Genomic DNA, 21209 nt, shown 5'->3' on the forward strand with positions numbered 1-21209 from the left:
CATTTCAGTTGTTGATTTAGTGGTGAAAATTTGACTGAATTATATCTTAATAAATACGATTTTATATGTTTAATTGGTGTTTCAGAAAGAGGTCAGGTGCTCTTGTTCATTCATAAAATATCGTTCATTATTAAATTTATCGTAAAATAAAAATCACTACACAGGTTATACTTGTAGTGTAAATGACCACCTGTCATCTAAAAATAGCGGTCTCACTAATAACGACAAGAAGAATTTTAGCGACAAGAAGCGTCAAGAACGGACAAGAAGAATAAATTAAGCGACAAGAAGACTATTTAGCGACATGAAAACTTCTCGTATCGCATGAGGATGACACATATCAAATGAACAATTATGTGTGGGACTTAGTTTTAAGAAATGATGTCAAAGTAACACTATGAAAATATTTTTAGTAAGCTGAAATATATATTTATTTTTTACATGTTTATGTCTTGTAAGTTATTTTATTTCTGTCCCATTTTTCACCATTAGCGTCTCGAAAGGTGAAATGTTTTAACTGAATGGTTAATTTAAATTAATTATGAAAATTGTTAAAATTAAATAAATAAAAGTAATTCTTGCCCAGTTACAAACACTACCAGGGGATAATCCATAATTACCCCCAACTTTAGCCTGGTAAACTTGTTGTCTCCTTGTGAAATATAAAACATATTAACAATGATTTCCTGCTTAAGTCTTTTATTGAAATAAAGTCAAAACCTTCTTGCTTTTCACTAGAAAACCATGTCCTGTCAGGTTTAATTCTTATATATGTAGATGAAAAATAAAAGTCCCCAAAACATTAACATGGCAGCAATTGCTTTAACAGCCTTTAAGGCTTTGATTTTTTTTACAGAAGAGTGTCCACCATGCACTTGCACTGCACTATAATAATAGTAGAATAGAAGTATCATATACAAATAGATGAAAATTAGATATACATGCAATCGTAATATTAATAATATATATAACAACAAACCAGTGTATTCTCTACGACTATTATTATATAAGTATAATAGTCCAAGGTATACTGATTTCTTGCACTACAATATAATAGTTATTACGGTGAGGTTGAATTTCCTGTCATTTATTCATCATCCAAGCACGAACTTGTATCAGAAAAAAATATCTCTGTAAATTAACCCAAGTTTCAGGTATAGAGATGTGATCTGTTTCTGTGACATGTGCTTTTGACCATCCACAAGAACCTGCGGTCATCCGATGTTCAGTACTTCAGTACTTTGATTTAAGTCTTAAATTTGACTTGCGGCTTAATGATAGGAAAAATTTATATAAGGACCAAAAATTAAACCATTTTGATAGACACCTTACCTTTTTTCTTATGATTTCCTTCCTATTAACAACGGATATTTTCTCAATTTGCCTTTAAATTGAAATTGATCGCTTGTTATAGTTAAGTTTTTGTGTTTTGGTCTGTATTTCATATACTGTATGCAATAGGTCAACTAGATTTGTTGTATGGAAGGATTGTAAGCTCTACATATCTGCCTGGCATGGTTTATCTGACCTTGACCTCATTTTCATGGTTCATTGGCGGATCCAGGGGAGGGGGGTTCCGGGGTTGGAACCCCCCTTTTTTGGCCTACAAATCACGGTATTTGAATGGAGACATAAAGTTTGACCCCCCCCTTTTTTCCTGGGTTGGGACCCCCCTTTTAAAATGGCTGGATCCGCCCCTGTGGTTCATTGGTCAATGTTTAGTTTTCTTGGTTAAGTCTGTTTCTTAGAAACAATAAGCAATAGGTCAACTATATTTCAATTTCTCTTCAGTGATTCTCAGGAGGCCCAAATGAAATTGAAAATCCAAAGCTTATTGAAAGGATGAAGAGCTATAAACCAAAAAGAACAAAAAAGTATGCCAAAGCCGGCAAGGAATCAGAGCTTTGCATGAGGGGGATAGATTCCTTAATTTCAAATAAGCAAATTTTAATAAAACAAAATCTGTATTTTCATGCCAGTATCGAAGTATTGGCTGCGGGGACAGTGATACCCTCGGGGACTATCAGTCCACCAGCAGAGGCATCAGACCAATGGTTGTAATAACATAAACGGTACCAATTTGTCTGCACTAATCAATGTCTCTTCAGTGATGCTCGAGGCCAAAATAATTGAAAATCCAAAGCTTATTAAAAAACCTATAAACCAAAAAGGACAAGAAGAAAGACAAAGTCGGGCAAGGAATCAGAGCTTTGCACGAGGGAGATACGTACATTCCTTAATTTCAAATTATTTCAAACATTACGTATATTCCTTAATTTCAAATTATTTCAAAAATTTTGTAACAGCTTATTTTAAATAAAAACACAAAATCCGTATTTTCATGCCTGTACCGAAGTATTGGCTATTGGGATAGTGATACCCTCGGGGACTATCAGTCCACCAGCAAAGGCATCACCCAGTGAAAAATCTTTAAGGGAACAACCATTTAACAATTTAATTCATTTTTTCAACGCTATCAATCAAATTATTCAACTATAAGGTATGGGGGAAATTAGGATTCAACATAATATATATTTTTGTTCTCTGGTAACTTTTTTTTATCAGCTCGGGAATCAGAATATTATTTTATAAAAAAACAAAATAACCCCCCCCCCCCCTCCCCCGTCATTCGTTCGCTTAGTAAAGTAAAATTCTCGAAAAAAAAAAGTCAATTTCATTTTCCAGGTGACCTGTTGTCCTATTTGTAATTACTGTGTTAAAATACGTGAGAGAAACTTCGCGCCTTTATTATTAGTGCCTTTACCCTTTATTTGTGATTTACTACACATTTTAGATTAGAAAGTTTAAATGTTATCCATCTGCTGTAAGTATTAACCGAATTTCTTTCTGTATCAGAGGGGGTTGTCAGAATGTTCTGACCTCATAAATTATACATTTCTTGAGACATCGACCTTGTCATTTCTCCATCACTTGCATGATTGTACAGCATTCAAGAATTATATCAATATTACAATAAAGTATTTTCTAATGGATTGAAAAAAAAAAAAAATTCATGCAAATGCAAATGATCATGGTATATTAATTATATATCATATTATACAATTTAAAATAATTTATAAACGTAGAATATTTGTTTGTCTATGTGCTTAATATACATGTACTATAATATTATGTTGTTTTAGTTTCCTTGAAAATATTTTTTCAAACTAACTTCTCTTGTATAACTAACAATTTACCAATTTATAGTTCTTTCGTCTTTGTAGACTTGCTACAATATTATACCCTTTCTTTTATTTCATTCTTATTAACTTATATATGTTTACTGAGAAAACTGGTAGTATACTGATTGCCCTTGGAGAAAGATGTCAGTATAATGGTAATCTCTTAGTTATTGCATAAAATAGAGGCAAAATTGAAAAAAATAAAAAATAAGTAAACAAGACATGTAGCAAGTCTACTAATATATATGTTAGCAGTGGCGGATCTAGAACTTTTCCTAAAAGGGGGGCCCGCTGACTGACCTAAAAAAAGGGGGGGCGCTCCAGTCATGCTTGAATAATTCCCTATATAATCAACGGGGGTATCATCAGTGAGCAGTAGCTCGCAGTTTCACTTGTTCATTTTAATTTGAGCAATTATGAATTATGTAGGTTAAAACAATAAAAGAATATAAGGACACTATTGATTTTGCCGCGATATACAAATTAGTTCAGTATTTGATTCATAGGAAAGATTTAGCATTTATTTTCGTTTATTATTTTAATTAATAAGGGAACAACCATTGAACTTTTAAAAAAGGGGGGTTATAGTCCCCTTCCGACGAAGTCGAAGGTGACTTTATGCTTTTTTAATAGAAAAATATTCTTCTCCCCAATATGCTAAAAAAAAAATAATCAGGCCAAGCAGATGATCAAAATAATATATATTGAATCCAGATTTACGTCATACCTTATAGTGTTCAATATTAAAAAAAAATAATTTAGTGATAGCGCTGAAAAAGTTAAAAAAAAAAAAAAAAAAACAAAGGTTCGCGTTTGGCGAAAAAAAAAATCAAACCAAAAAACATACCCCCCTTTTTTTAGCTCACTTGACCCGAAGGGTTTTCTTATCCCATGGCGTCCGTCGTTGTGCGTCGTCGTCGTTATTTTTTTTTTTAATTTTGAACTTCTTCTAGAGAACCACTGAATAGAATGAAACCAAACATGACAGGAATGTTCCTAATGAGGTGCTGACTAAGTGTTGTTACGTTGTAGCCGATCCATCTTCCAAAATGACCGCCAGCGGGGGACGTAGTTTAACATAGGACCCTATGTATAATACATACAAATGTCTTCTTTTAGAGCACCACTGAATGGATTGAAAGCAGACATGGCATGAATATTCCTTATGAGGTATTGACTAAATATTGTTACTTAGTAGCCGATCCATCATCCGAAATGGCCGCCACCGGGGGACTTATTCAACATAGGACCCTACGGGAAAAACATAAAAATGTCTTCTTTTAAAGAAACAATGAATGAAATGAAATCAAACATGACATGAATGTTCCTTATGATGTGCTGACCAAGTGTAGTAACTTTGAAGCCGATTCATCATCCAAGATGGCCGCCAGTGAGGACATCATTTAACATAGGACAATTTGAAAATACATACACATGTCTTCTTTTAAAAAAACACTGAATGGAATGAAACCAAAGTTGTTACTTTGAAGCCGATCAATCATCCAAGACGGTCACATGAGAGAGACATAGTTTAATATGGGACCCTTTGGGAAATACATATGAATATACTCTTTTAGAGAACTACTAAATGGAATAACATAAAACATGACATGAATGTTCCTTATGAGGTGCTGACCTAGTGTTGCAACTGTGTAGGCAAATATGGCGTCGTTTAGTCTATATGACAGTTGAAGTATGACTATTTGATATTTCAGGAGAGGGATTTTGATTGATTGGTGTTTAACGTTAGTTTTCAAACTGTTGAGCTATTCCGTGGTGGTCAGTTTATATTTATAGATGGAGGATTGGGAAAGGTAAAGGGCATTATTATTCATAAGATGTAAGCAATTTAGGCAACCGTAAGGCCTTCAACACAAATGACAAAACAAGATGATATAGCGTCGTCTATAAAAAGCTCGACATTAAAAGTGTAAAGCAATTCAAACGAAAAATCTAACGGTCTAATTATACATAACAAAACAAAATATCAAATATGAGTCGAGACATGAACCAACGACAACCACTTAACTAAGGGCTCCAGACTTGGGACAAGCACATTAATAAATAGGGCAGGGTTAATATAAAACCGGAAATGTGGCATCTCTACAAGAGACAGGTGATACAGAAATTAACAGCTATATGTCATTATATGGCCTTCAACGATAAACACAGCCCAAACCGCATAGACAGCCTTAAAAGTCCCCGAAATCGAATTTGTAAACCAATTCAAATTATTAAACTAACGGCCTAACTAATGTCGAAAAAATTAGCGAACAACAAATGTGAAACGTACATACCAACAAACAACAACCACGACAATTCTTACTTTGGACAGGCAAATAAAACATACAGAATGTGGAGGGTTTAAACATGTTATCGTGATCTCAACCCTCCCCAACAATGGACCAGTTGTGTAACAGTACACATGTGAATGAGCGCTAGACCCTCTCCGACGCTGGGACAGTTGTGTAACAGTACACATGTGAATGAGCGCTAAACCCTCCCCGACGCTGGGACAGTTGTGTAACAGTACAACATGTAAATGAGCGCTCAACCCTCCCCGACGCTGGGACAGTTGTGTAACAGAAAACCATGTGAATGAGCGCTAAACCCTCCCCGACGCTGGGACAGTTGTGTAACAGTACACATGTGAATGAGCGCTCAACCCTCCCCGACCCTGGGACAGTTGTGTAACAGTACACATGGGAATGAGCGCTAAACCCTCCCCGACGCTGGGACAGTTGGGTAACAGTAAACCATGTTAATGAGCGTTCAACCCTCCCCGACGCTGAGACTGTTGTGTAACAGTACACCATGTGAATGAGCGCTCAACCCTTCCCGACGCTGGGACAGTTATGTGACAGTACACAATGTGAATGAGCGCTCAACCCTCCCCGATCCTGGGACAGTTATGTAACAGTACACATGTGAATGAGCGCTAAACCCTCCCCAACAATGAGACATTTGGGTAACAGTAGACCATGTGAATGAGCGTGCAACCCTCCCCGACGCTGAGACAGTTGTGTAACAGTACACCATGTGAATGAGCGCTCAACCCTCCCCGACGCTGGGACAGTTGTGTAACAATACAAGAACAACCTGTAAAAATCAGTTGCAAGTAGATTAACTCTGAAGATCGGTACGAGACACACAAACAAACAAACTAACATCTGGACCATAGACACAAAGCACCGAAATAATAGTATTTGCAATTACTGGAAATATATTCAAAGCTAATTGCAACTAGTACTGAAATCAATCTTGTTCTCCCGGACTGAAGTATCAATCAGTTAACAACCTACGAATTCATTAAATACAAAATAACATAGTCTGACGTACAAACTTCTGGATAAGTTGTATGACTTGCATATAGATCCATATACAATGAAAGTTTTTGAAATGAGGTTGATCCGAAGGTTCTAACCATCGATATTTGCAATAGCAATAATAGTTAGAACCAAAAGATTTCCTTCGAGGACCACAAGAGAAAATAATTCTGATAACTTTCCGTTAACTTTACTTTATTCCAAAGTATTCCAGTTTGGTTACCTAAAAACAAATTTGGTTAGACACGATGTCCTTATTTATCATATTCCAGACAGAAATTGACGAATTCGTGTACAGTTTATTATTCTTAAAAATCAATAACGGGGGGGGGGGGGGGGGGGGGGTAGCCTGATTTGTTTAGCAAAATTGAGTAACAGGAAAGCATAAAGACAAATGTTACGAACACTGTTTATAGTAATGTCTATCGGACGTATCTTCCTGTTCTAAAACAATCACCGTATACTTCATTTATGTCACCCAAAATAACAAACACGTTTTATTGATCTTCAGAATATCTCCGGAAGAGGTAATTAATTAAAGATTCTTTTTTAAACTCTTCACTAGAAGACATTCTAGAGATGTGCAGAAGATACAAATAAAACACGCCCCTACACAATTCTTGGTTCATTGAAGATTATACAATTTATTTTAGAATAATCATTTTCTGATATCATTGCTTGTAACTATACATGTAGGATGGGAATTTCAAAGGTATACGTGTTTGCAAGGGATAGGGACGATGATTTTTCTAGTATGCACTTCTAGATTTGAACAAAATCAAATAATAAGCCAGTTTGATTTTTTTACTTGATTAATTACGATATCATAGTACTGTCACACCACTTGTGAACCTCGTCCAGAAAATGTATGAAATATTTGTCACTGGACGAAAATCAAACAACATTCAACCAATCTCTGCAAAACCCGTACAAAGCTGTACAGTCTAGTTGTTTTTATGCCCCCTACGATAGAAGATGGTCATTATGGTAATCGATCTGTGCGTCCGTTCTTCGTACCGTCCGTTCATATGTCTGTCCTGATTTTCAGGTTAAAATTTTGGTCAAGGTAGTTTTTGGTGAAGTTGAAGTCAAATCAACTTAAAACTAAGTTCATATGTTCCCTATGATATGATTTTTCTAATTTGAATGCCAGATTAGAGTTTTGACCAACATTTCACGGTCCACTGAACATAGAAAATGATATCAATACATAGACAATAACTGTTTAGTGTCTTTGAATATCAGCTGTATTTGTACGAGGCTAGGAAACAAGCTGTATGCGAGCTTTTAGCGAGCTATTACACCTGTTTCGATCCGAGTACAAATACAGCTGATATTTAAAGACACTAAACAGTTATTGTCTTTATCCTGCAATTAATTCTGTATATTATTTGTGTTTTGAAAGACACAAAAGCATATGTTTTGCATTTATTTTCGATTTGAAATCCCTTGGGGCCCGTGTAGTAGTACGATACAGTAATCGATTTCAGCTGAAGACGGGTTCGCAAAAAAATAAATCTCGAATGGTCAACAATAATACATAGTTCAAGGTGAATAATTATCTATTTTAACATAACAAATAATTTCAACAGTAAAAACAAATAACAAAACATTGTCCAATTTGAAACAGGAGTGTACGAGTTGTACTACGCTTCAGACTCGACATTCACTAAACATGCATGCTGAGATTGACATGGTTGTTTTTGATACACAATCATACACATTCAAGTTTTGAAATCGATAGATGTCATCGTAGAAGAGACTGCTTTTCATGTGTGTATTTATGCTATCAGAAAATTTGTGTGATTCTTATTGCTCTGAAGAAATGTTTGAAAACAAACAGAACGTATAAAAGTAATTGTTAATTCGCATTTGAAACGTCATTGCAATGCAACTGCAATACACATTCTGAGGTCACGCAGGTTCACACAATACTCAGTCCGGCAGTGGGCGGAGCTTTTAAGCGATATCTGTATAGCATACAGATTTTTTTTACAGTAACTTTTTACAGAGATTACAGTAACTTTTCTTCATTGGCTAGAGGTATAGGGGGAGGGTTGAGATCTCATAAACATGTTTAACTCCGCCGCATTTTTGCGCCTGTCCCAAGTCAGGAGCCCCTGGCCTTTGTTAGTCTTGTATTATTTTAATTTTAGTTTCTTGTGTACAATTCAAAAATTAGTATGACGTTCATTATCACTGAACTAGTATATATTTGTTTAGGGGCCGGCTGAAGGACGCCTCCGAGTGCGGGAATTTCTCGCTACATTGAAGACCTGTTGGTGACCTTCTGCTGTTGTTTTTTCTATGGACGGGTAGTTGTCTCTTTGACAAATTCCCCATTTCCATTCTCAATTTTAGATACAGCATAGCGATATCTGTAGGGCTGTATCTGTATACATTTGTAGTAGAACACCCAATTGCAGGATAAATTGAATTATTCGTCAACCTATACAGATTTAGTTATAAGCAGGAAAAGGAGAGTAGATAATTAGCCTAATAATTGGATAACTTGCAAAATTGATATATAAAATGAGTGTTATTTATATAAATAAACTTATGACTATCATAAGACCATTATAAGACACCTCTCGTGTAGTCCTAACTGTCTGACCAACTTTGGAGATGTCCTAATTGAGGACCACTTTGTGAAACCAACTAAGGTCTTAGATATATCTTATAATAAAGGGAAATCATAATTCATTGAAATTTTGCATGAAGACAGATCATACTTATTACAATATTTTAGGCGAAAAGAAAATTGGGGTCACCGATGTTGTTTTCGATTCCGAGATATGGGTTTTATTCATTAAAAAGGGGTGATTTTCCAGTTTTTGTACTCTAACTTTATTAAGATGTTTTCACCAATTTTCATACAACTTTGATGAATTGTTTATATCTGTTGATGTAAATTCCGTTTTGATTTTCATTCATTTCTAATATGACATTGAGAAGTAATGAATATCTCTGAAATTGCACCACAAGGTTTCATATCACAAATGAAAGGCTGAAATTGAGTTTGGGGTACATGTAATTGCTCCAAACGTTCAGGAATTATATAGGGGCCAAAAACAAGCAATTCACTAGTTTTACTATTTTACAATAACTTGTGTTAAAGTGTATGGATCTAATCTAAAATTGTACTACAGGGTTCCACACCACAAAGAGAAGGCTGGGGGTAATTACTACAAGAGGAAGGGGTCATAATTATATTCTGCAATTTTTTGAAGTTTTAAAACTTTTCGAAATATATCAAGAAGAAATCTCTAATTGCACAATAGTTTAATCCTTCGACCACATATATTTTGTGTCAGAAATTTATGTTATGTCAAAAAATTAATCAGAATCCAAATTCAGACGGTATATATATATCAAGCTTGAATATTGTGGCCAAACGTGCCCAAACTGTTCAACCTCTGCGGGCGTATTAGGCTGCGCTCAGCGTAGCATTTTATTGTTGCTGTAGGTCATCAATAGTACCAAAATATATAACTAAGCATATGTGTATTATTTGACGTCTAGCGGCCTTATTTTCAACTTGCTGGTCCTACAGTTCGCTAACGAGAGTTTGAAGAAATACTACAAAATATGATTTTTTTTTTTGTGCCCAAATTATGTTAGCCTGAACAAAACATTAAAGAGAGATTGAGTATCATGTACAATATAATATGGTGCTAAATTTTCTTTGATTTCGACAGTCAGAAACCGATGTAAAATTTTGGATGATTTTCAACTGACGTTATTTTAATTTAATATTTCAATAAATATGATTACTCTACAAATTACTCGTTTTCATGCCCCCCCCCCCCCCCCCCCAAAGTGAGAGGCAAAGGAATATTCGGGAAAGATGGACGACATCTGGGTAATTTCTTTCAACACATGTGTTTCAAATAGCACTTCACAAATAAATTACGTCCAGTGGCAAGTTTAATGCATACAAGTATTCAGACCTAGAACATATCAATTTTGACCCTGCTTTGTATTAACCCGACAGGCTGCGCCGGATAAATATAAAAATGAAATGTGATTTTTGATGAAGTATTTCAACATGTAGTATAGAAAACTATAGTTATAGTGATATGAGAAAACTGTCGAAACTCATTGTTCCTATTTACAACCCTCTGTTGGACAGAAAACTACAAATTCCGGAAGCTGTACACTAACATGCTGCTACTCTTGGTCTATGTGTGTCTCCCCCCCCCCCCAAAAAAAAATATTCCATAAATCCTAAAGACCGCATCGCAACGATACGCTGCCAAAGAAAAGTATTTGTCACCGACTTTTCGTTTTCTAGAAAATGGTCCGAGAGGGAACTAAATTATATTGAATATGCTATGAGTTTCCAATGTTCTTAGTGTTGATTATGCATGATGATTAGGTGTTTTGTATTGATATGTTCTTTTTATCATAAGGGTCTGGATAGAGGGTCATTAATTTATTAATATTTATTTTGTGTTACCAATATAGTTTATTCTTTATATTTAAGCATCATTCTCTAATCTTCGTTTTTTTTGTATTTTATTCTGCAGTATTTGCCCATTATTCTGTATTCCGTAAATTTACCCCAATACAATCAGACCCTCTTTTATGGACACGTATTTTTAATTTAATTATAACAGTTGTAAAAAAATATGATATGTTCATTATCATTTCTCCTGCTTTAGTGGAACGTTTTTTCGAGCCGCTTGCTAGTTTATAAATTAGCAACCTTACGACTGACACGAAAACGGCGACATCATATAATCCTAAGACATGTCTAAGTCTTAGTAGACAGCTTTGTGAAACTGGCCGCAGATCAGACCAAATTGACATTACTTTTTTCGCAATTATATTAACCTAGTGATGTCTGAGTTAAATGGAAGGAACATGATATGACATTAGTCAACCATTCTCTATGACATTAGTCAACCATTCTCTATGACATTTATAGTCAACCATTGTCGATCGTTAGCTTATTTGTCATTTTCAACTTTTTTTTTTATACCGGCGTCACTGTTTAGTCTTTTGTAATCGAAACGCGTGTCTGGCGTAATTACTAAATTTTAATCCTGTGATCTGGGATGAGTGTTAACAGTCACATTTTTTACCTATGAAACGTACGTGTTGACCGTTTTATAGAAATAATAACATTCCTTCACTTCTTTCATACATCCCAATTATCACATCTGTTTGGTGTAACGATTAAATCTTATGCCTCGTATAAAATGAACAGTGAGTGTCCAAAAGTGTGTAAAAGAACACCCACAACATCCTTAGTTTGATAGAGTATAAATAAGACAGCTAGTATAACTCTTATCTGTTAAAGTCATTTATTTCATACTTTTTACAATTTATTTTTGTATCGTAGTTCTCAGTAGTGTGTAATGTATCCGATTTCATAGAGGTCACAGCCTTCTTACATGTGTTAGTTTTAAAACTAGAATTGTATTATGTATTAATAGGTTGGTGCATTTTTGGTGCATATTTGTTGGCAATTTAGGTCGGGTAAACGAGTAAAATTTATTAGATCAAATTCTTGGTGCAAAGTTGGTGCATTCTTGTTGACCAATGTTTATACAAGGACTCTGTTTTAGAGATGAAAGAATTCAATACCAGAAGGAATTATACAATATGAAACGTTCGAAAGGATATTGTTATTCTATGCAGATTTTGGCAGATATTGGGAGGACCATTATAGATTCATAGAAATGTTGTGCTACATTATTATTCATTTGTGTTTATTTTTGTGTTATTTGTCTGAACAGTAAAGGACACTGTTGCGTGTTTTCTGCATAGTATTGAACAATTTGCGTGCTTTTATTTTTTGTTTACACCGTATTGGTCATTGTTTTGTATAGGGAATGTAACATGTGTAACGAAATCCGTTTGTGGTAATTTGTGAAAGTAATGTACCATGAGTGCCTAACATTTTTCTATGTGAATCTTCGTATCATATGTTTTGTAACTGTATCTTATATAAATATTCGCCTGGAATGAACTTTTAATAAACAATAGATTTGTCGATTTATTAGTATATTTTCATTCACTATTAATGGTGGCAATTTATGTCAGGTTAACAAGTATAATTTATGTCGGATTCTTTTTGCATAGTTGGTGCATTCTTGGTGACAAATGTGTATCTATGGACTCTGTTTATGAGTTAAAAAGAATTGAAGACGAGAAGGAACAATACAATATAAAACTTTTAAAGGATATTGTTATTCTATGCAGATTTTTGGCAAATCTTATTAAAGAGGATCCTGTCATTGTTTTTATACGGAAATCAATGTAACGATCGATTTCTGTTTGTGGTAACTTGTGAAAGTAATGTACTACATGTACTATGAGTGCCTAACATTTGTCTAGGTGAATCTTCGATTCATATATTTTTTAAACCGTATATTATGTAAATATGCGCCTGGAATGGAATTATAATGAAAAAAGTCGATTTACTAGTATATTTTCATTTAACATCTTTGAATTATCTGTCGTCAAAATGTCCTATATTTCAATGTACCCGGTCTGACCTGAAAGTTTTATGATACTCAACCGTCGTGGCGATGTTCTCATGGTTCCTTTTGATGGTATGTCGGACCATAGATGTAATAACTATTATATATATGGTCGGACGGTGTTTCTTATTCTCTTTTTTCTATTATGCTTGATTTTGACAATTAATGACAAAAGAAAGAAGCAGTTTGTAGAACGAATATTTGCCCTTCCCTCACTAACTTTCGCTTTTTCATGTGCATATACATGAAATATTTGCCACTGAACGTTCAACAAGAAACAATCAATCAATCGTTACCTCAGAAAATTAATCACATGGCTAATTGATATAAAAATATATCACTTTTATCTGAATTCAAGAAAAAAAATCTTGATTGGTACTCATATGTATTATTCATTTTATCTTCTTATCCGAATTCGGATAACAACCAAGACAAATTAATATTAGATATAGATATACTTATCCCATTTTGCATAAGGATACTCACTGCATACTAAACTCTGTGAGGTAGGCAATCTATACTTCTTATCCGAATTCGGATAAGAAGTATAGATTGCCTCTTATCCGAATTCGGATAAGAGCAGTTATTTATCCAAGGTAATGGGTTTTATCTATTTTATCCAAATTCGGCTAACATAAGTTTCTGTTGATATGTACATTGTCGATCTTATATTCCTTAGCTTAATAGTGAGAATTCGGGAATTCATGTTCTTCGTTTTTATAAATAAAAAGGTCGCTTACCAAAGTTCTTATATCAGAATTCTTGCTTATCCGAAACACCCATTGACTTGAGCATATGGAAATGCTCAAAAGCAATTGGAAGCTGTTTATAACTAAATATTTCTCAGCTGTTATCTATTTGTTTTATGTGTTTGAGCTTTTGCTATTACCATTTGCTTATAAGGACTTTCTGATTAGAATTTCCCTCGTTATTTTTTTTTCAACCTTTTATCAATATTGATTTTTTTTTAGATGGCTATCAGTTCGACTTCAGTTTATGGGAGCTCTGATTTTATTGTTTGTGTGTATATTTGCTGTGCTTGGAAAAGCTACATTGTCTGCAGGAATAGTTGGACTTATAATAACATATGCTTTAGAAGTAGGTTGTACTTAAGACAGATTCTTGTTGATCTTTTGAATAGTTTGTTAAATTCAATTTATTTTCTAAAACTTTAGTAAAAAGTAACTATTCTAAAGGAATTGATTTTAAATTATGATAGATTATTGTTAAAAAAGAAAGATTATTGTTAAAAAACATAGATTAATGTTAAAAAGATAGATTATTGTTAAAAAAGAAAAGAGTATTGTTAAAAAAGAAGTGGAAGATATCAAAGGAACATTCAAAAGCGAGTGCATAAAGTAAATTTTTATAATTTTTAAGAATATATATGTATATTTTTGTTTCAGATAACCGGATGTTTGCAATGGGTTGTTAGAGTAATTTCTGATTTAGAAAGTAACACAGTTTCGATTGAAAAGATCCAGGAATATACAGAAAATCCAACCGAGGTATGCATTTTAACTTCTTTAGATTTATATATATCTTCTATCTATTTCAATAAATCAGGAATATTATTAAACACCACTTATTCTAGGTAAATTACGATTCACAAAATAAATAAGCTAGTATTCTCAAAGCCATTTTTATGACAATTTTATTCAAAGCAATTGGTGATCTGCACGAAACCTCTTCAAATAAAAGTTATCATTTGCAATGATTATAGGCTGCATGGGAAATCCCAGAGAAGGAACCTAGTTCAAGCTGGCCAGAGATAGGATGCATAGAATTCCAAGATTATGGCGTAAGATACAGAGAAGGTCTAGACTTGGTGCTGAAGGGAATCACGTGTACAATACAACAAAATGAAAAGGTAATTTACCATATTTACTTTGACTTTACATTGTTTACACATGGTTAAATGGAGACTTTGTGTACACATCAATGAGGCGGCATCACTACATACTGTATAAAAATCAAACGATACACATATATTCATACAATTATCAGTCAACTTAATGCCTTTACTAATAAAAAGGTGTCCATACATTACGTAAAAATCTAAAAAGTAAAATAACAAATATCAATTTCTAAGGAAAAATTCAAAACGGAAAGTCCCATATCAATAGCTGGCTGAGCACATCAAACGAATGGGAAACAACTGTCATATTCTTGACTTAGATTTTACGAAATTCTTAACCCAATTTGTACCATAAAACGTAACCAACAGCAAAAAGTATAAGTATGTAAATGCGACCAATATAGCATGAATTGATGTCTATTTCTTTTTTTTCCCAGATTGGTATAGTTGGCAGAACTGGTGCTGGGAAGTCATCCTTAACAATGGCTTTGTTTAGAATCCTTGAGAAAGCTAAAGGGAAGATAATCATTGATGGAATTGATATATCAACTATCGGTCTTCATGATTTGAGATCTAAAATTACCATTATACCACAGGTACATATTCAAACCTTGTTTTGCTACAGTTTGGTTCAAGAAAATAAAATTACGGTAGAATAATTTGAAAATATAACGGAGACATGGGGTTGAAGTCATAAAACTTTCCCACGGCTCGGAGCACAAAAATCATGCTCGAAACATAAAATCAAGCATTTTGATTGGTTGATTTTAGAGTATGAGTACAAAAAACTGACTCGAAAGTTTTATAACTTCAAGGCCAGATATTAAATGTTTCTGTGTTTATAAACACACAAGCGTAATAAAAATATAGATGTTTAAGTTATTTAATCCATCATATATCCTTTTATGCCATTTTATATTTCATTCAAATAAAAATTTATTTTCCTTGTAGGATCCTGTTCTGTTTTCCGGAACCATGAGAATGAATTTAGATCCATTCGAAGAGTACAGTAACGAGGAGATATGGAAGGCTTTAGAACATGCTCATCTAAAGAAATTTGTTGATGGTTTGGAGGAAGGATTAGACCACATGTGTTCCGAAGGAGGAGAAAATTTTAGGTAATAATTCAAATATAATGCAAAAAGGATTTGCTTGAATGTCCTGTACCAAGTCAGGAATATGGCACAAGTTATCAAATAGTTCGTTTCTATGTGTGTTGGCGTTTGGTTTGGTTGCACTTCGGGTTTCCTGTTATTCCTTTGTTCCCCTCTTTAAAGTTGATGTGTTTCCTTCGGTTTTGGTTTGTAACCCGAACTTGTTTTTCTCTTTATCGATGTATGAATTTTGAACACCATTATACTACTGTTGCCTTTATTTATAAAAGGATCTGAAATTTAAATGATAAACTGCTTAGTTCTTTATTGATATCATATCTAATAGCGAAATATATAAAATGAGAACATCTTCCAGGGGCGGATCCAGCCATTTTAAAAAGGGGGGTTCCCAACCCAGGACATAGGGGGGAGGGGGGGCGGGGTTCCAACTATATGTCCCCATTCAAATGCATTGATCGCCAAAAAATAAAGGGGTTCCAACCCCCGGACCCCCCCCCCCCCCCCCCCCCCTTGGATCCACCAATGTCTTCCTAATTCAAGTCTGTTAAAACACCGCTAATAACGTTAAAATCAAAATAACATAAACTGAATTCGAATAACTCTTAATAACTTTTATTGTTTCATAATTCTTCGTCTAAATGAGAACAACTATCAAATGGTAATTCAATTTTAAAAAGTCATAATTCGTACCTGCTTTTACGATCGCGATTCCTACATGTTTTAAAAGGTTTGAAATAAGACAATATGAGTTATAGCTCTTTGTCCTAAAATGTTAATATTTTATTGTGCATGTTTCTTAAAACATTTGTACGAAATATAAAATAATGATCAAGTATTATATTGTTTTTAGTGTTGGACAGAGACAGCTTATGTGTCTTGCCAGAGCATTGTTAAGGAAGACTAAAATATTGGTGCTAGACGAAGCTACAGCAGCTGTAGATTTAGAAACAGATGATTTAATACAGAATACTATTAGAACAGAGTTTTCAGACTGTACAATCCTCACAATAGCCCACAGACTCAACACAATCATGGACTACACGAGGTGATTATTGATAATTGCTGTCGCATATGAAATTAAATATATACGAATGATCATTAGGTTCTGTTGAGTAGACCAGAAAAAGGACAACTGCATTTCTTAAATCGAATTGATTTAGCGTTCCTCGATAAACGCACTGTGGCAAACATTTCATGTATATTAAGGAAGAGAATATATAAATGATAAGTTCTGCATTGAAGTTTGAGGTTGACCATGTTGAACGGATAATTAAAACTTAGTTACAGAAATACTGCCTTGAAACAGGCAACTTAAGGTCCATTAGACAGTTGCAGCAAGGATTCTATAACATACATTTTGCATGAAATCCACCTTGTACAATACATCGGTTTAAACGTTCTGATTTGACGTTGCTGTACATCAAAACGGCATATATATTAGAGCCTTTGCTGACTATATGATTTTGGTTTTGCTCATTGTTGAAGACCGTAGTGTCCTTAAGTATCTTCCATCCAAGTAATTAGGACTATGATTGATAGTTGTCTCAATACAATCATACCACATCTCGCTGTTTGTCTATGAAGGACCCGAATTAGCAGCTAAAATACACTAGCAAATTTAAAAGGGAGAACTTATTGAGTCTTACATTCCAAGAAATATAACTTACTCAAAGGATGATATCTTTATTATAATAACATTCAATAATTTTTCATATATATATTTTGTTCTTTAGAATAATGGTTCTGGATGCTGGAAATATAAGTGAATTTGACACACCATCAAATCTACTAGACAACTGTGAAAGTATGTTTTATGGTATGGCTAAAGATGCAGGATTAGTTAATAGCAATAAATAAATATATTTATTGATTTAAACATATTGTTTGACTACGCTTTAGAGAATAGTTCATTGTGGCGGAAAGGAATATGAACTGAGTATTTTATAAGAGGAACAAAGAACGGTCTGATTACTTATCTGTTTCCGACCAAAGTTATGTGAACGGTGTGGAGTGATAACAACAGTAACTGACTAAGGAAACCAGTATGCTAATGTTTTGTCTTGCCATTGTTACAATCTTTCATTTCTATTGTATAATTTCATTCCATCTTTCATTCCTATTCTATCAATCATTTCTTCTTTATCATTTTAATATGAATGTGTCTATTATATCTTTTTGATTGAAAATTTGTTAGTAAATATATAAATCAAATGATCTCTAGTGCAACAAGCAAATCCTTTTAAAAAATGTTTTATGTATAGTTTGTCTTTTTGTTTGCAATATTTCTTAACTACCATATTTTTGATTTACATATGTTTTTTCGCATTATTTCAAGCAGGCATTTTATATGGTTGTAAACATTATTGATTGTTATTTTGATGATCGCATCTATTTACATGAACATTTACATTTTAAAATGATTTTGTTAAATAAAAATGTTAAGACAAATATGTTTTTTTTTCTGAATTTAAGTTGGTCTCTAATTATCTTACTTTTGATACTAATACAGGAGTCATAAAAGGTATCAGCAGTAAAATGATATTTCCTTCTAGACCTTCCCCTTGAAAGGTAGACCTCAAGTGAGTGACGTATGTGTGATTGTGTTGGATGAATAATTTTCGGTCACACCCCTTCATATTTTAATAAAAGAAGATGGAACGGTTACGAGGGAGTAACACCAACCATGTCAAATGAAGGGAGTAGACCCTGTCATTATGTTGTTTTTGTTTCCCTGAAGTAGTCTTATGTGAAACAAGGGGTATATAAACAGCGATGCAGCACAATTTCTACGTACCACTACAAAATGTGAACTTGCACATTCTCTCCTTAATTGTGTAGAGAAGTTCAAATACCAGCTCTTAACAACCAATCACCAGTAGGCAGAATCCCATTTTCCCCATACTGCATTTGAAACTTTTGTCCCTGGATACCCCAGAAAGCCATTTAGAAGTATATCAATGATAGAATTAACACTACAATCCTTTTCGTGTGGCTGGTATTGCAAAATACAACTAAAAAGGACGAAAAATCACATATTGGCAACAACGAAAAAATGGATTTTTTTGTTCACTTAATACCGCGTAGATAGATCGATACATAAAATGAACCTTTAGAATCTGTGCTTTGCAATACTACCAACAGTTATTATATCAATTCTCACTTTAATATAATAAAGTATCAAAACCAGAACTACCAAAATTCAACATTTTAAATAGTGCATCCGGCAGTTTCGTCTCTTAGAACCCAAGCATGCCATTTCAAGGTATATCAAGTATATATTAAGACTGACTGCGAGGGGTTTTGCTACCTGTTGTATTACTCCGTGTATTCAATTTACTTTTCAATAAGATAGCCTTTTGGAAAAAAAAATGCGATTGTTAGAATTTAAATATAGCACGAACATATCCTATCCTATCCGACTTGTTGAAACAACTGATCAATAACTTTTCGATTTTTGGGTAGACTATTGATGATCCATGCATGACTATATTGCACGTGATGAAAATGTAGAGCTTTCTATATGTTCATTCTTTAAAATTTCTCATTCAGTATGGAATATTCCGCAGTGATGATTTTCGAAACATTTAGATCTTTATTTTTGTGTTTAAATAGGTATAAATGTGGGTAAAAATTATAAGTTCATATACGACCGTACATCAATACTATCGCCAAAGTCCAAAGAAAATATGTTTTATTGATAGAAATGAACAGTATCAGTTTAATAAATGAGCTTCCAAAAATAACTAACATATGACAGAAGCTAAAATTAAGGTTACAACATAACCAGGCCTAAAAAATCAATAGGTTGTAAATAGTTTTAAAAAGATACCAGGCTTATAAGTTGATTATGGTATGAAATTTTAAGGTAGTATATCGGTTATCTTTAACATAATACAAAAGTTTTCCGATATATACCATTTTTGATTTACATTGTCACTCTTAAGTTCGTGATTGCATTTTGTATTTTAAATATTTTAGAATTGCGTTGTCTGACCTTTTGGGCCCGCCAATTGGCTGCTTTCGGTATTGTGTGAAAAAACCCAATGGTCGATGTTTTTTTTTATTATGTTAAACACTATTTGATGTATTTGTTTTTATCTGGTAAGAAAACACGTTGTTTAATTCTTATTTCAAGACTAATTTCATTTGATATGTATATGTAAATGAAAAGTACAGTCTTAAAAAAAAAAAAAAAAAAAGAAAAGTACCGTCTTGAAAGCTAGTCTAGTAATTAATAACAGAAAAAATACTGTTGCTTTAAAAAAAAAGTTGACTTAAAACAAATAAAATGTTGTGTACGTGGATATAATATTATTTTTACCTCCGAAATATTCCTTTCTACCAGGCTACCAAGTACGTACAACAGTATTAGCTAATGGTCAATGTTATATGTATTTGACAATGGATAAAACAGTCATAGTTTTTATATGCCAGTTCGCCTTTTAAAAGCTTGCAATACATTTGAATGACGAATTAAGAGTTATTACCAAAGAATAAGTTAGTTTTTAAAATAAAGTTAACAACATTAAACCTCATGTTGTTTCATTTGCAGACTGAAAATATCAACTAAACACACATTATATATATATTTAGGTTTACCAAAAAAAAAAAAAAAATCTTTTTACAATAACTTTTTTTTTATAGCGAACGTAGAACGTGTACATGTTTTCACACTTAAGTGCCAATCTGCCTAAGAATCAGGCAGTGGTGAAAAAATGACAAACAAAAACCCACTCAAGTTGACATTAATTTATGTTCAAATTGTATAATGGTACACGAATATAGTATTCGTTTCCTTTTCTTGTTCTGGTAATTCAAGATATCATTTGGCTGAAATGCATTAGAAAATAAAAATTAAGGGGAGCTTACTCCGTAATTTGCTATCATTCTAACCAATAGTTAACTGGAGATTTCTCGAATTACCAGACACGCAGAAACAAAAGACCTACCATTTATAACTCAGGATGAGGGTAACTTCAAAATAGGATGGTTAGGTCGGTGGGTTTTTTTCGGCCATGTTTTGAAATTTTTCTAAATTGTCTGATCCTTACGAAGACTGGCACTTAATAATTAAAAATCCGGCGAAGCAATATTTCCATAAAATACAATTTAATTAGATACTACTTCATCACGTGAAGTGTTTTTTATCTTTAAATTTCATGAGAAAAAAAATTCCCATTTCCTTCTCTTTGTAGGTCAAAGTCTAATACTGATACCGGAAATTAGAAATAAAAAAA

General features: G+C 33.4%; 1 protein-coding gene across 1 annotated transcript in view; it reads left to right on the top strand.

Moving 5' to 3' along the window:
* LOC143085240 (multidrug resistance-associated protein 1-like) overlaps positions 1-18359 on the top strand; it is a 32222-nt gene extending 13863 nt beyond the window's left edge. Inside the window, exons 17-23 of the mRNA XM_076261476.1 lie at positions 13971-14097; positions 14406-14507; positions 14723-14869; positions 15295-15453; positions 15809-15975; positions 16823-17017; positions 17706-18359. Of these exons, the coding sequence (XP_076117591.1) occupies positions 13971-14097; positions 14406-14507; positions 14723-14869; positions 15295-15453; positions 15809-15975; positions 16823-17017; positions 17706-17829 (1021 nt within the window). The 3' untranslated portion in view covers positions 17830-18359. The remainder of the gene's footprint in view (positions 1-13970; positions 14098-14405; positions 14508-14722; positions 14870-15294; positions 15454-15808; positions 15976-16822; positions 17018-17705) is intronic.
* The last annotated feature ends 2850 nt before the right edge of the window (positions 18360-21209 follow it).

This window comes from Mytilus galloprovincialis, chromosome 8, assembly GCF_965363235.1.
Source record: "Mytilus galloprovincialis chromosome 8, xbMytGall1.hap1.1, whole genome shotgun sequence".
In the NCBI taxonomy this organism is placed as follows: domain Eukaryota; kingdom Metazoa; phylum Mollusca; class Bivalvia; order Mytilida; family Mytilidae; genus Mytilus; species Mytilus galloprovincialis.